The sequence below is a fragment of the Anoplophora glabripennis genome, unplaced genomic scaffold (assembly GCF_000390285.2).
Source record: "Anoplophora glabripennis isolate ALB-LARVAE unplaced genomic scaffold, Agla_2.0 scaffold22, whole genome shotgun sequence".
In the NCBI taxonomy this organism is placed as follows: domain Eukaryota; kingdom Metazoa; phylum Arthropoda; class Insecta; order Coleoptera; family Cerambycidae; genus Anoplophora; species Anoplophora glabripennis.
In genome coordinates this window covers 1,461,025-1,478,007 of record NW_019416298.1, presented here as the reverse complement: position 1 = coordinate 1,478,007, position 16,983 = coordinate 1,461,025, and the positions used below count along the sequence as shown (strand labels likewise).

The window sequence follows — 16,983 nt, the reverse complement described above, 5'->3', positions numbered from 1 at the left end:
TCTGGTTCGGGTTGAGGCAGTACAGTATTGGGGGTCATGAAGGCTTTCAAAAAATGGAATAAAATTTCCAGGGCCGTATTTAAAAAATGAAGTTGATGATAGTCTGGAAAAATATAAAAATTGATTATGCCATTCGATAGAGGGCAAAAAGTTGACATGAGAGTGTTCTTCTTTTTTGAATATCACCTCAAACCAGACTGAAATGAAACAAAATCGGATTTCAAAAATTTCAGTTTTCTTTTTCATTTTTTAGAAGCATAATGTTGTTCCCCTGATTACGCAACTTTGCCCCCATTTAAGCTAGTTCGTATCTCTTACCGTTTCCGAGATCCCTGTAGTGAGAAACGAATTTGTAACAGCCTATAGAGACATGTTTCTTTATTTCGTCATCGTGAAGACAGTTTAACACAATTGGTGCAATTCCATTTCATAATTATAGAAAAAACAATGTCGCTTGTAATTCACAGGGTGATTCACAAGTTATCCAAAAAAAATTTGGGAGTAGTCATAAAAAAAGGAGTCAATATCGTAAAAAAAAATTTTCTCTTCACGTGGCCTCCTGCGATTCCGAATACTGAAATCCGATTTCAATATTAAGGTTTTTGTGATAGTGTTTACATTAGTTTTTTCAAGTGACAAAAATTGCTTACGTGTATAGCAACTCGTAGTTGCTATACTCGTTTTAGTTTATGGAGAAACAAGACAACATTTGTTTTAGGTGGACAAAATTTTGAACAGTTGTAACATCAGGTAGGTATGTCAAATTATTTTATGAATTAAAACCACAAATAAATTTTATTAATTAATAGTAACAATAGCGAAAACCGTTGAAGTTGCTGATATAATATAAGTGTTATAAAATTTTATTTATTTCTTTCCTTGGGAAAGAAATTCTTTCAATTTTTTGTCCGTTTATTTTTTTTTACCTGCCGTTCTTGATTCTTTTTTACAAAATTATATTGGTAACAGTCCCCTGTCATTCAAATTTTTTTTTATAAGTTTTGAATCATCCTGTATTAAGACTTTTGCCACTAAAGATTTTCTTAATCTTTCATTATATGTAAAACGTAAGTTTCTGTATTTGTGTAAAATATATTTAATAAATAAAGCCACAATAATAATTTAATTACAAATTATAAAAATTAAGGAGGACCCAGGTCACCCAGACGTGAAAAACACTCGCTATATCTGCACTGCCTATCTTTGATTACAACGAAAGCTCCTGATAATAAGTTAAGATTAGTATTAGACCTCTGAGATTTCTCTTTTCATGAAGCAACACAGCACACAACTTTCAGTTACCTGTCCGTAAAACAACCATCGTAATTACCAAAGGTTATATATATTTCAATGAAATCAAATAAAGTCTCAGTTGTTTTGTAGAGAGAAATACAGAATTAAAATTCTCTGTTGCTGTTTGTTCGTTTGCCCTTGACAATAGCCTAAAAAAGAGTTGTACCTCAAGTTTCAAGGTCAAACCAACGCCAACTTGAAAATATTAAATGGTTTTATGCCAACATCGACAGATATAAAGTTTATTTTTATAGTTTTACACCTTATACGGTAATTACATTAATTTAAAAAATTATACGGAAGCTGTGTAGGTTAGGAATTAATTTCGTTACTCTTTATAGCATTCTGTTATGTATGTCATAAATATAAATGTAAACAAGGTTTCACACGTAACTTTACGAACAACGACAGAAATGAATTATTATTTCATACATGTTTTATACACGTTTTTTCGTATTGCAGAAGGTGCGATCGCATTTTGTAATTCCTTAGAGACAGAAAAATGTTTAAACCGTTGTCACCGTAGGCGACTTCATCGATACCTCTGTCTGGGAGGGCAAGAAAGAAGACTGCGGTAGAACAATGTACGACAACGGCAGCATAAAGCTAACAGAAAGTGAAAAACACAGGGCCCAGCTCGGGCAATTCCCGTGGATGGTTAGACTTGGCGCGATGGATATGGATGCGGGAAAACTAGTTTTCTACTGCGGGGGGTCTCTGGTTAGCAGACAAATTGTCGTATCGGCAGCTCACTGCGGGAAACTCAGTGAAGTGTAAGTGACAATACCGCTAAATAACATGAATTTAGGTGTACTTCTTCAGGGCGAGGATAGGAGAGAACAATATTGATGAAAACGTTGATTGCGAAGAATGCATATGCGCTCCACCTCCTCAGGACATCGAGATAAAGAAACACATACACGCAGACCACTGTCGCTTGTCCAATAAGAACGACATCATAGTGTTGGGCCTAGCTAAACCAGCGACATTCAATGGTAATTCTGCAATATATGAGATAGAGTAATCAGAAATGAACAAAAAAGTTGTATATTATAGGGGCGTAAGTTTAACAGTTTTTGGAAATACAGCGAGTATTAATATTGAGGAGTTTTATCACAACGTGACAACAGCGCTTAACCTAACGCTACACAGCTAATGCATACCACGTGTGCACGCGGCAGACGTCCTACGGAAAAATTGTAAACAACTATTATTGTGAAACATCTAGTAAATTTCAAGACAATTGTTTTCCAGTTTTTTAATAAATAAAATAAAATGTACCGATTTTGTAGTATGAACCTAGTGTTGCGCTTAAATTTTAGTTCGAATTTTAGTAATTATGGATCTCTAAAAATAGGAACTTAACTTTTAATTAAATTATGAATTTGAAAACACCTCAAGAAAAGAAAATAGTGGTACACAAAAAACACTCCGACACGGTCGAATCCAGATACCAACTGAATTACGTATTGGTGGTTACTGGACACCTGAGCACCTCGTGTTAATAAACCACCGCGCCGTTGTCACATTGCTAATTATTTTTTAGAATTAAGCATAAAGAAGTTCAAAAAAGTGATAATCATTGTATTTTACGGAATTCTATGCACGCAGTTATGTCAATATTCCTTAATTAATCGAACTTTTGTACATCAAGTAATTTTCTCTCGGAAATGGTTGTATTTAGGACCCATGTCATATAAGGTTGTTTTGTTTATTTTAGTGTATTTTATCGTCTGTTAAAATTAAGGCAGTCAATCTTCTAATACCCTGTATGTATGTCGGAGGGTGGTGGAATTGTTTTTCGGGGACCACATGCATGCGGCAAATGTTGGGCGACCCAGGTCTCTGGTAGGCTGCCACAGTCACGTCCCCGACCCTACCTTAGGTCACCTATCCAAATTCCAGCCTGCGTCCGTGATGATTGTCTCGGCAGACCGAAATCCGCCGGCCAAGACACCCGGCTAGGCGGTCCCCTTCTAACACCCTGTATATAGGTTGTTACAAATCTCGGAACCGGTAGGAGATACGAAGTAGCTTAAATGAGGGCAAAGTTGCATAGTTAGGGGACCAACATTATGTCTCTAAAAAATCAAGGCTAACATGATAAATTTTCGAAATATATGAAAAAACCGAGATTTTTTAATTCTGTTTCGGTTTCATTTCAGCCTTGTTTGAGGTGATATTGAAAAAATAACACTTTCTCGTGGCAAGTTTTTGTCCTATATCAAATGGCTTAAATCAATTTTTATGTGTGTTTCACTTAAAGTCGGGACACCTACGTATTTAGGACGGCGTTGGCCAATTTCCAAAATTCTTTTTTTATGTGGTAGTACTCAAAAAGGCCTACTTTTTGATATAATATTTTTTGACATGTGATATTTTCTACAGCCTACTATCATTAAGAAAGGACCCTTAAAAATTAAAAAACATATTATGCATTTTTTAAGAAAGAAATGGATAGCATTTTCGATTTGATCACACCTCAAAACCCTATATACAAAGTTTCATTATTACAGCTTTTACAAGATGTTCACAAAATAGGTGCAAACTTCGAAAAAATTTCACTTATTGCAGTGTATTAACAGTGAAAAATATTTTCAAGATGTTCATAATTTTATTAACTGCAGTTTCTTTGATTTTACCCATCAGGGTGCTCACAATAGGACAGTCAAATTATACATATTTTTTATTATACAAGAAATGAGTTTCACAACGAAATAATATTTAAATATGTATTACTATTTTCTATTAGTCCACCATGCACTCTTCAATTCGTCTTCTCTTATTTTTAATAACTCTGCTCAACTAATGCGGTGTTATTTGTCGACATGCTTGTCTAATTATATTACATAAATCTTAATTAAAAAAATTAACGTGTTTTGTAGGATTTTATGTGATCGATCGGGCCCTTCTTTTTTGCGTTAATCTAAACGCAGAGATTTTTGTGAATTTTTTAAACATTGATTTCTGGGATTCAGTACATGCATTTCTTCTTCATGTAAGACAGAACCTCTACCTTCAATTATATGGAGCACCTATTCATAATGCGGTAATAGTAGGTACGTCATTGGTTGAATGAGTATTTCCCGAGAAAGTGGATAGGTCGCAACAGCCCGTTAGCTGAGTGGCCGTCAAGAGCTCCAGACTTGACGCCTCTTATTTTCTTTTTATGGGGAACTGCGAAAAAAATAATATATAAAACAGGGCCCCAGAACAGAGAAGATTTATGTAAAAGACAAACATGTCGACAAATAACACCGCATCAGTTGAGGAGAGTTATTAAAAATAAGATGAGATGAATTGAACAGTGCATACCAAATGATGTGGACTAATAGAAAACAGTAATATTTAAATATTATTTCGTTGTGAAACTCATTTTTGGTATAATAAAAAATATATATAATTTGGCTGTCCTATTTTGAGCACCCTGTATGAGTGAAATCAATGAAACTGTATGGATATACCTTCGGTTAATAAAATTATGAAAAAATATCTTGAAAATATTTTCCACTCTGCAATACGTGGAATTTTTCGAAGTTTGCACCTACTTTGTCAACAGCATGTAAAAGCTATAATAATGAAATTTTGTATTTAGAGTTCTGAGGTGCGAGCAAATCGAAAATCTATTTCTTTCTTAAAAAAATGCCTAATATGTTCGTTAATTTTTGAGGGTCTTTTCTTAATGATAGTAGGCCGTAGAAAAGATCACATGTCAAAAAATATAATATCAAAAGGTAGGCCTTTTTCAGTACTACCACATAAAAAAAAGAATTTTGAAAATCGGCCAACGCCATCCTAAATACGGAGGTGTCCCGACTTTAAATGAAACACACTGTAGGACCATCATCAACTTCATCTTTTTAAATACCACCCTGGAAATTTTATTACATTTTTTGCAAGTCTTCATGACCCCCAATACTGTACTCAGCCCGAACAAGATTCAGATGTTTTGTCTCGAAAAATTCATCTTCAGTGTATTCGTTCCAAAATCTAACCTTGTGGAACACACATATGACGGAATGTTCTTTAAAGCATTTACCATGGAAATGCAACCGATCTTTAAGAATCGATTTAAAATTCTTTAATTTGGAATTTCATTTTCTTATAAAACCCCTAAATTTCGAAAAATTCATCCTATGTTAAAATTATCCGGAAAACTCATGTAAATGTTGGACATTTTAATATGTTTCAGATTTTGTTCGACCCATTTGCCTTCCTGAAAAGCTACTGACACCAGGAGAAGCCAAGAAACAGCCTATGATTATGTCAGGATGGGGTGTGGTATATTCAGGATTTGGAAACGTATACGTTAACGACTTTGCATCCGACAAAAACCTGAGGTACGTCAAGTCTCCTATTTTGGACGAAAAGCACTGCAATAAAGTGTATGACAAAAAATTGGAAGAAAACCAATATTGCGTGGGATATCCAGAAGGAGGTAAGAAACAAATTAAAAATGTGACAATATGAAGCTGTAACGATAAAATGTCCACGAAAATTCCAATTCTACCAACTATGATAATGTTAGTGATATATCTTTTTCAGTTGACAAGCCTTGTGCTGGGGATTCCGGTGGACCTTTGATCTTGCACCGAAACGTGAAGGGGGTGAATCGAGCGTTCCTAATGGGCGTCGCTTCTCACGACCTACTGATGTGCGAACTGGGCGAAATGAGTCCCGTTGTTTACACGAATGTCGGCAGTTTTACTAAGTGGATGAAGAAAGTAATCATTGATTGGATGAATGAAATAAAAACAAAGGGAAGATAAAACCTTGGCCCCTCTCCTTGTCCGCAACAATAACTAAAGGAGATTTTAGAAACAAGTCCTTTCTTGTATCACTATAATAAATAGAAATATTTGATGAACATTACATTTTATTAATTATTATGAACGAATATTTACAGTAATTGTACAGTTATTATATTTAGTAACATTTATAAAATCTGGATAATTATTCCCCTCGCGTTCACTAATTGTCACATTTTTCTCAAAATGCAGCAACTTTCTGCAATCGTGGCTGATTTCCACCCACCATGTCTCTTGATTGGTAATACATCAACTCCTGTATTAGCCAGTAATGTTGCCAATGTTCTTCGGAATGAATGGCCTGTATATGTTTCAGGATGTTCTAGTTTCAAAAACTGTACAATCTTATTAGGAATCATAGAAAGGGTATTCTTGCCGACTGGTTGGTTGCATACATACCAGTGACTTTAAAGTTCTCGACTTCATGAAATATGCTAGCAGTGACATTTCAGAAACACCAGAATTTTTGTTCTGGCACCATTCTTTGAAATGTCTACATGCTCATCCGTAGCGCACTTTCGACTTCTCGCACAATAAAAATTCGCAGGCACTTTCTATTCGAAAATCACTCATTTGGAAATAATAATTCCAGCAAAATTGCAACTTTTATGTAGCTTTGTTTATGAACACCTTAGAAACGACAAAATCCAAACAACCAAAGCGACTTTGTAAGATTTCGAATAACGTCAAAATTAATTGATTAAGAAATGTCAAAAAATAAAACCTAATCTATATTTCATGAACCATTAAGAACTGTGGGAGCAGATAAAATGTTATACACCATGCAGCATAAAACATAAAACACCACAGAAATAAGACAACCCCCAAATCCAAAAGCCAAAGGCTTGTGCGGAAGGGGGCTACACTTGAAAAAACGCGGACTAACACCCATTATCCATCGACATTGCCAGTGCCGACACCGGGGATCGAACCCGGACCAAAGTAGGAAGCCTAGCCGAGAAATGCTTGCCACCGCACTCTCGACCGACTGCGCTACCGTGGCAGTTAAGTCTAATTTACCAGTCTCGGACTCTGTTGCCAGCCCTCGCTCCGCTCGGGCGCAAAATCGTCCTCGACTGGTAAATAATACTTACCTCCTTTATGGTGTAAATAACTAATATTCGTTCTTCCTATCTGTGTAAAACATATTTATCAAAATACAATCACGGTGAATAATAATTACAGTTCGAATGTAATTCGTACATTCCAGGTCCGTACTTTGTTTCCACACGTGGTGAAAAATATTGTTTCAGGGTATAATTTTGAATATAAAACGACAGACAGGAAAAACTTCGTCCTTTTGGGAAAAGCATTTGATGACCTTGAATTTTACTTCGACTTCTTACCATGTTCAAGATTATTTCAAGGTCAGCTCTTGTTTTTTAAGGTAATAGCTCTAATTACCGTAGATCCTGATCCACGCCAAGAGAAAAAAATTTATTAAATTCATACAGATAAGAGTTATATGTATATAGGTACGTATATAATTAATGATTAAATGGTTTGGAGTTGATCATGCGCTCTGAATTTGGGATTTCAACTCGCCCAACTGTATAACAATATGCGCTTTAGGTAAATAGACTAAAGACTATTTCATGAATTGAAACATATGAACGTTCTTGTTTATCTTTATTAAGCTTTGTAGATAAAAATAGAATACACTTGCTTCCAGTTATTAACCTTTACGCATGTTGGGCGCAGCCCATTCTAAAAACGACGGAACAAAAGTGTATACAGCTGGACCATATCCACAATTTTCTAAACCATAAGAAACGAGGCCCAGTAGATGTGCCCTTTTCTGTCCATTCTTTTCTATCATCTTCATTACTGGCCCCCCTGAATCCCCTCCGCAAGAATCTTTTCCTAAAAAGAAAACATTTATACCAAAATTAGATTCCACAAGTGTTAACAGAACGCCTGTTAACAGAAAATGCAACTTCTCATCAGATCTTTTAATTGAGTGATACATACGAGGCATACTAGAAAAGTTAACTTTCGTGCATGAACTGCTTAGGCAGCAAACTCTAAATCATTTGAAACGTTTGGATGTAGACTTTCGAATACAGTGACTAGCGACGCGATTGAAAAAAAAAAGTTATTACAACGATGTAAAACATGTTCTTCATCGTTAGAGAGAAAACCTTTGTAGTATCCTTCATATTACTTACTAGAAATTGCCTACCTTTGTCGTACCCGATACAGAGCTGACTGTCCAATAAATTACTACCAAATAACCTACCGCACTTCTCTTTTGCCACTATAGGGGCTGTAATGTACATCAAATATTTCGCCTCTGTTCTAGGGTAAGATTTGATCAAACCCCAACCTGAGATAGTCACGTGCTCCTCATCCATCTCGTCAGACGACAGATCTTCGCTTGGAAGGCAAATCGGTTTTACAAAATCTAAAAAGCAAAAGCGAGCCCTTTATGGATTACAAATATATATTTTTTTTTATTTTAAGACCCATCACCCGCGTAGATATGCACGCCAATGAAAGAAATTATTAAAGTGGGGCGCTTTGCTAGGATATTTCAGCCACAGTCAGTAAAACATTTGCAATGGCAACAGCTCACTTGAAATTATATGCAAGTAAGTTGCTCTGCCCGGGTGTGTCAATGTACTTTCGTGGAACTGATTCAGTTGGAAGTCCTGGGCTCTTATTTGTAGCAAATGTAAGACTGGAATGCAGTAAACGGAATGTAAGATAATATTGTGTGTTTATTGTCACTTTTGTCGAATGTTGGGAATGAAACAAACAACCAAAAGGGTCCTTTGCTCATTATAAAAAACATAATACGTTGTTCAGCTCTCTAGCGACAATTAAATTAGTCCAGTCGGGTTAGACAAAAAAAGGGCTTAACCGGGAAAAAATTAGGGACCATAATTTTATTGTTCTAATCTTTAGGGGGGGTCAATAGTAGTGTAAATTCAGAATCGCGACTGAATCCCACCCCTGCATCAGCCGCCATCTTGAATTTAAGGAAAAATCGTTTTTGCTCAATATCTCGGCCATTTTCAACTTTACAACTAAAATGGTAAGGACTTCAGTTGTTGTAAATGCGATTTCCTACAACTTCTTTTGTTACAAATTTTATCGTGCGATCGATATTTTTCAAGTTAAGGGGGAAAATAGTGACAAAGTATAATTATTGAATTATCTCGTTTGTTATTGACTTTACGACATAAATGTTCATAAACAAAGTTGGAAAGAATTATATTTTCTACAATTTTGATCTGGCCGAGATATTGAGCAAAAACGAGTTTTCCTTAAATTCAAGATGGCGGCTGATGCAGGGGTGGAATTCAGTCGCGATTCTGAATTTATACTACTCTTGACCCCCCCTAAAGGTTAGGACAATAAAATTGTGGTCCCTAATTTTTTCCCGGTTAAATGACAACCCGACTGGGCTAAATTAGTTCATTTATAGTTAATAACTCAACTAACTAAAAGGAAATAAGTTTTCCTTGGTGTATGTAGCTAAGACGAGTAGCCTATTTTGGGGAACAAAACTGTCTACATACTACTGCTCAAGTTTAAATCTGGCGAATACGTTTAATCTTTTTAAAATTGCATCTTAAATTACCATTAAACTGAACAGGATGCATCAATTCAATTAGAAGAAAATCATTCGTCATATCGCTGAAACAGTAATTTGGTTCCATCAATTTTCTTACTATAATATCCTGAGGATGAGGGGCACACAAACCCTTTTCGTCACAATCTTTGTCTTTCTCGACGTAGTTTTCTCCTAGCCTCACTCTGAAATAAAAAGTAGGCAATTTTTAAGTTAAAACATCAGTAATAGTCCAATTGAATAAGCCTTTAAATCGAAATTTTGGTCAACTTGCCTGAATTTTTTATCTGAGTTAGTTTGAGGTATATTATAACAATAAGTGACAGTAATTTTTTGTTTAACCCCCGGCCAAGGGTGAAAAAAGATAAAACAAAGGAGTTTTTCAAGATAACTCAAAAGGGACAAGGGCTAGAAAAAAAAGTGTCTTATAAAAGTTGTAAAGCATACAATTCTACGAAAAATGGCTGCTTGACTTTTTCTTGTACTATTAAAATTAACGGAGTTAGGGAGGCTAGAAGTTAAGGGAAGATTTCGGAAATTTAAAAAAATCACAACAAGCAGAAAAACGAATGAATTTTGTATTTTTTTTAAATTTTTATGTAGAATTGTATGCTTTACAACTTTTATACGTACCTAACTTTTTTTCTAGCCCTTACCCGTTTTGAGTTCTTGAAAAACCCCTTTGTTTTATCTTTTTTCTCCCCTGGCCGGGGGTTGAACAAAAAATTACTGTCACTTATTGTTATAACATTCCTCAAACTAACTCATATCAAAAATTCAAACAAGTTGACAAAAATTTCGATTTAAAAACTTATTTAATTGGACTATAAGGGATCACATGCCTTCAGTTTTTGCTCTGACGTAACTGACAAGTGAGAACTATATGTGACCCAAAACTGACGGGAAATAGGAAACCGCAAGCAAGGATCTTTATGGTATGATATAAGGATACAGGTTCAATATCTCGTCCTGATCAAACGATTTAAGACGATAAGTATAGAAAAATTCAAAACTAGTGGAGCAAGGCTGTTTTGGTTTTGTCAGAGTTGCCGTGGAAAACAAGATACGTTCAACGTTTGTATTTCTGAAGAAGCTTGGAAGATTTTAAATTAGCAGTACGTTTTATAAACACCAATGGTTTGTGTCACTAATGAATATAAACGTTTAAAGTATTTTTTCTTCAGCAGTGCTGATAGAGTTAGTAACAAACTTGATCGAACTACTGTTTTTCTCTATACATATTGATTTATCTTTTGAACGGTAAGAGATATCGCAAAACCTTCTAATAAAAGTTGTTGAGAAAATGATAATCCTTCATTTTTTGCAAAAATATGTGAATTTGAGAAAAATAATTCCAATGACGTCTTTTATATTTTTAAATGACCTCGTACACTTGTCGTTTTTCAGATTCCTCTGTTTATTTTGGCCAAGAAAAAGTATTTTACTTTGAAAGATGTTTTATAGTATGTACCTTCATCCTGTTGTTAACAAAGGACATATACCGTGTCCAAAAAATAAGATGAATTAATTATATAAAATTCGCGGGAATTATAAAAGCATACATTATTTTTTTTTGTAGGTTGGTAGTACTGTCCTTGATATCTATGCAGAATTTCAAGTCAATATATTCAATTGCTGCAGAGCTACTCGTGTTTTTGTAAACATACGACAGTGAGTTTTATTCCGCCGCGGAAACGTTGATGACGAAATTATTTTGGAAGCATAAATAAAGATTTTTTATTTTTTAAACAAATTTACCTTATTTTTTGGACAAGGGGTGATATTCCAATAAAACAATTCATTGATAGTACTAACTTCGATAAATAATTTCTCCCTTAGGCCATATAAATAAATATGTTTTTTTTGTTTGCTTTATTTGCCACATTCTCCCATAGAAAAAACTACATAGAGGTCAGACTTCTAGAGGATCATAAAATTGTTGCTTCATTAGAAAAACTTATTTCAAAAAATGTCCATTGTCTGGAACAGGATGAAGTTAATATAAAACACCTTTTATGGAATTATTTTTCCCTTAGTTAAATAGTTAAAAGCCTCTTGACTTAATCAATTGTGGAGGATCAATAAATAAATCAAAACATTGTATAAAATGTTGAAATAAAAATATGATCACTATAATTACAATTTTTTAACTTATTTTTCTAAATAGGTCAAAAATGATAAGAATAGCTCGTACTTAAAGCAAAAGGAAATAGTTTTGGTTCTGCAGTAAATTTCTGAGAGTTTTCAGAAAGAAAAGAGAGATCTCAATCTCAAATCTATTGCTGACTAGTAGAGGGAGATTTTTTGCTTTTTTGTTATTACAGATTATGAAGGTAGATAAAGGTTTCCAATCTGAATCATATTTTATTTGAAATATGGCGGCTTAACCGCTTGTCTATATGGGGCATTGCCATTAAACTCGTGTGGCAATATTTTACCGTCACATCTGACATTTGACGAGTTTTGTACAAAAATGCTTTCCTGGTAGATTGGCATTTTTAAAATGGGACTAATGCGCGCAAACTCTTATAGCAGACCCCGTATGCATTTTTTATTATCTTGTTTCAATTAAAAGAGTTGCATTTACATTACAATAGAAAAATCGATTCATCCTAGTTAATAAATCTTGCGAAACGTCTACTACCTACTTACGAATAGTTAGATTGAATGGTTTTAAGAAAATTAAAAATTTTAATTTTTTTTTTAATTTTGAAAACCCTGCAGCTCGGAAACAGCGGCCTTAAGAGCCTACATGTGTGTAACAAAATTTACTTAATTTAGCCACAGAATGGGCCTCTGGTTTTTCTGTACGCCATTAATGAACACTGTATGGGTACCCGCAATGAAATCAGTTGAAGTTTCTTATAAAAGTTGTAAAGCATACAATTCTACATAAAAATGGCCTATTGACTTTTTCTTGTACTACTAAAATTAACAAAGTTAGGGAGGCTGAAAGTTAAGGGAAGATTTCAGAAATTTAAAAAATCATAATAAGCAGAAAAATTAATGAATTTTGTATTTTTTTTTTCAATCTACTCTAAAAAATGTAACTTTTCTTTTCAGAGAAATAGATATATTTTTTAATAAGAAAGTTATAACAATTTCAAATTTTTAATCGTTAATTTTAGTGATTAAACAAAACTAAAACAACTTTTTTTCTATACTATTCGATTGATTATTTAAAATAATGAAAAGTTGACTTCGAATTTTTTTTACGTTTGTTTTTTAGACAGATACAAATTTATTTACCTTTTTATATTTTGAATTTTATTTAGCCCCTACGACACTGCCAGGACAAAGATAAAAAATAACGTTCGCTTTGTTGCACTCATGGTACCGAAGTTGTGGACAGCTCGTACGCTTATGACAAAGATAGATTATTTCGTTGGCTATTGTCAATGCGCGTGCGTCAGTAAACGTGTGTTTCTTTAAATTATTGTATGCTCAATATCCATTGTTAATATCAAAAAGGTAAATACATATTAATAAGGACTAATATTTTTTCTTTTAGCCTAAAACGGATATAAACGGATGCAAACTAACCCTCATGTTCACCCCCAAAAATAATATTTCCGTGATAACTCGGGTTCTAATCAATATTTTGGAATGAAACTAAATGGAAATTACTTCTTATAAAAAAAAAAACATGTATGGGTTTATGTAATGCGGCAGCCTTTATCTTGACTTGAGTGTCACCATCAGATTTTGTCCACATTTTCACTTACCTGCCCAACGCCCAACTATACCTAATTAGTAATAATTAAAGGACAAACCCGATTAACTTAATTGATACTTTGCACAGGACTCCGCCAAATGTCATAAGGAAATATGTTCAGTGTAATTAAAAGTTAGGTTAAAAAATAATAAAGCTGTCAAAATCGGGTAGACTGACAGCCCACAAGTAAATCCAACCAGTTAGAAAATCGTCCGCGAATATCAAATCCCCAATCGGAGTTCGAGATTTGTTGTGCAGAAACGATGCTATCTTAATGATTTGAACAATTAAAACCGTTGAAGATTGCTGCAGAAACAAGCCTTTAATCAACCAGCACTTCACTTGTCCCTGCAGTTACTTACACTTACACATGTATAGGAATTCCGTTACAGTGCGCTGCCGAAATAACGTAGTATCTACTAATCAGCGAGCCGCCGCAAAAGAACATTGGTCGTTTGAGTTTCTTGTGAACCAATCCTAATCTCGCCATCCACGGAAATTCTCCAAGGCGAGCTTGGTTTCCCTGAATGATCCTCGATTGGAACTGGCTGTACCTAGACGTACCGCAATCTTCTGGCAGTTCTATCCTAAAGGATCCATTTTCAGGAGTTTCGCCTTGTGAAAAAATTATTAAACTAAGTATCATAATGTATTATATTGTAAAAGTCGGGGTTACCTTTCGCGAGTAGAAACAGTGGCAGAAAAAAGTGTATACCAATCATCTTCGACGACTTGCACAGTGATCGTACGATATTGGAACTAAATTAAAAATAAATTTGCGATAATAGGAAAAAATAATAATAAATTATATTGTTTTCACAAACAATTTCAACTTAATCTTAACAAGTAACGAACCGCGTATTGATAATAGAATTTAAAATAAATATAAAATTATTTAGAAAATAAATATGTAGGAATATAGCGCAATATAAATAACTACAGGATGAATCTTAATATACAGCCTGGTAAAAATGCATAAGTTAAACAATTTTTTATTTTTCGAAAAACGGTGAGACCCGTTGATTTTTATTTGATCCAGGGCACCTTGTTATGTGGAAACATTTTTTTTTCGATAATCCACTTACGGCAGCGATGACATAATTTTTTTTAAATGACAACGCATATTTTTTTCGTTCGAAATTGATGACAGTGATAATTATCTAAACAACGGTGTGAAAATTTCGATGTCTTACATAACAATTTTTTTTAGAAAAATGCACCTTAAGTTCTTGAATGCAATAATTTGCTGTTTACGGATCAAATGCCTTAGAAAAAAATTTATTCGGCAGAAAGCATTTCAGATAACTTAAGTTGCAACTGGTGTTATGTAATATTTGCGGAATTATTCATCAGATATTGTCAGGATCCTGATTAAACTGCAAAATTTAGAACCAAGTTCAACCGCACAAAATCCAAATAGTATGTAGCAAATTAAGGTCGACTTTTTGTCTTCGAGTTTGCCGATAAATTCCTAAAAAAAAAAGATCCAAAGAAATGTTTACTTGAAAGGAGTAGATTACCTGAAATATTGAAGACTAAAAATCAGTACCGATTTAACATTCTTTGGTGAAATCGTTTAATTCGAAATGGCAAAACTTAGTGAACGCGAAAGAATTGATATTTTGAGGATGATTGGTTTCGGCGATAAGTTACGAACCCATCAAGAAGCTTGCCAATTATTTAATGCAACGTACCCTGACAGACCACCAATTACGCAATCTACGGTTAGTAGGGTACTGGCAAGGTTTGAGGAAACTGGTAGTGTGAAAGATGCTCCTCGTGCGGGTCGTCCTAGAGTAGATGATGAAACTAGATTGAATATCCTGGTGGAGCTCCAGGACAACCCTCATTCTAGTACAAGGTCGATTGCATTGAACAATGATATTTCACATGTAACTGTGGTGAACTTTCTCAAAAAAGAGAAATTTCACCCCTATAAGGGTCACTTGATACATGCATTGACTGAGGACGACCCAGACCGCCGTCTCCACTTTTGTGAAGATTTAATGCATCGATGTAACGGAGACCCCGACTTCCTCAAGAACATAATTTTTTCTGACGAGGCTACTTTTTATCTTAATGGATCGGTGCATCGACATAACTGCCGGTATTGGTCTCAGGAAAACCCGCACTGGGTGCAAGAAGTAGATCATCAGCACCCCCGAAAGGTGAACGTTTGGGCGGGAATAATAGGGCGTCGTATTTTAGGCCCGTATTTTTTCGAGGAAAATTTAACTGCTGCTCGCTATTTGGATTTCCTGCGGTTCGATTTGGTCCCAAGCTTAGCAGAGTTATTCCCGAACAACGAGGATCCTGATATTCCTGAGGAAAGAATTTGGTTTCAGCAGGATGGTGCACCGCCCCATTATGGAGTGCAAGTACGGGAGTACTTGAATAACACGTTTACTGGCCGGTGGATCGGGCGACGCGGAACAATCGAGTGGCCTCCGCGTTCGCCTGATTTAACACCTCTAGACTTTTTTTTGTGGGGCTATTTGAAATCGCGTGTGTACACAAACAGACCAGGTGATTTGGAAGAACTTAAAAACCGTATTCGTTTTGAAATAAATCAAATCGACCCGGGAATGCTTGAACGAAGTGTAGACGGCGTTTACACACGCTTAGGACAATGCCAAATGGTACAGGGTGGGCAATTCGAACAATTTCGCTAGACTTACACAAACATTAGTGTAATTTTACTCGTTTGAAATGTAATTTTGTCAACTTTGTCCTTTTCGGAGCCATTAATAGTGTAAGTAGACAATTATCACTTATAAGAACTTAAGGTGCATTTTTCTAAAAAAAATTGTTATGTAAGACATCGAAATTTTCACACCGTTGTTTAGATAATTATCACTGTCATCAATTTCGAACGAAAAAAATATGCGTTGTCATTTAAAAAAAAAATTATGTCAACGCTGCCGTAAGTGGATTATCGAAAAAAAAATTTCCACATAACAAGGTGCGCTGGATCAAATAAAAATCGACGGGTCTCACCGTTTTTCGAAAAAAAATTGTTTAACGAAAATATGAATTTTATGCAGAACTTTTTTACCACGCTGTATATATTTTAAACAGTGGTACAGATCACTGTGTGAAATACCTGCATAATTAGTGGCTTGTTTGTTATTTGGTTTCATCGCATTTATCAACAGACTTGATTTGGAATTATTTCTTTTATCATTGTATGTACCAACCTGCCTTTTTTAATAGCTTCGTAAAGTAATAGACCAGGAAAGGAAACATTTTGAAATTTATTGATTACTGGGCGTGATTTTATTGTTGGAAAGTCTTGGGAATGAAAATACAAGAGGCGCGCCATTATTCTATGGCTAGAAATTGGCCTCAATGATTTGGGATCGAGGGGGATTATCCCTCTTTATCCTGCCTCATCTCGTGTAGGCCTGGACAGCCTTCGTAGGTGGGCCCCATCCGTCGTCTACCCCGACCGCAAATGCGGCCGGTGTAGGCGCTTTGTGGGACCTCCTTTTGTCCTGGCTGGGCCCCGCCGGCTAGGGCCCTTTCTTCTGGCGCTCTTCTTGCTTCGCCGGCTCGTCTGTGTAAACCCCGGGGGTAGTGTCATGTTTATG

The 16,983-nt window shown here is 35.1% G+C and overlaps 2 protein-coding genes across 2 annotated transcripts; one reads left to right on the top strand and one right to left on the bottom strand.

Annotated features, from left to right (window-relative positions):
- Window positions 1–1,875: 1,875 nt before the first annotated feature.
- Window positions 1,876–6,062, top strand: LOC108917256 (trypsin-3-like). Its single transcript, XM_018723762.1, has 4 exons — window positions 1,876–2,066; window positions 2,116–2,288; window positions 5,486–5,731; window positions 5,839–6,062. Exons 1-4 carry the CDS (start codon window positions 1,876–1,878, stop codon window positions 6,060–6,062), a joined length of 834 nt encoding a protein of 277 aa, XP_018579278.1.
- Window positions 6,063–7,770: 1,708 nt separating this feature from the next.
- LOC108917293 (venom protease-like) lies at window positions 7,771–14,137 on the bottom strand. Its single transcript, XM_018723807.1, has 5 exons — window positions 14,070–14,137; window positions 13,762–14,008; window positions 9,688–9,863; window positions 8,284–8,505; window positions 7,771–7,964 (listed from the first exon to the last, which is right to left on the bottom strand). The coding sequence occupies exons 1-5, from the start codon at window positions 14,113–14,115 to the stop codon at window positions 7,777–7,779; spliced, it is 879 nt and encodes a 292-aa protein (XP_018579323.1). The 5' UTR covers window positions 14,116–14,137; the 3' UTR covers window positions 7,771–7,776.
- Window positions 14,138–16,983: the final 2,846 nt, after the last annotated feature.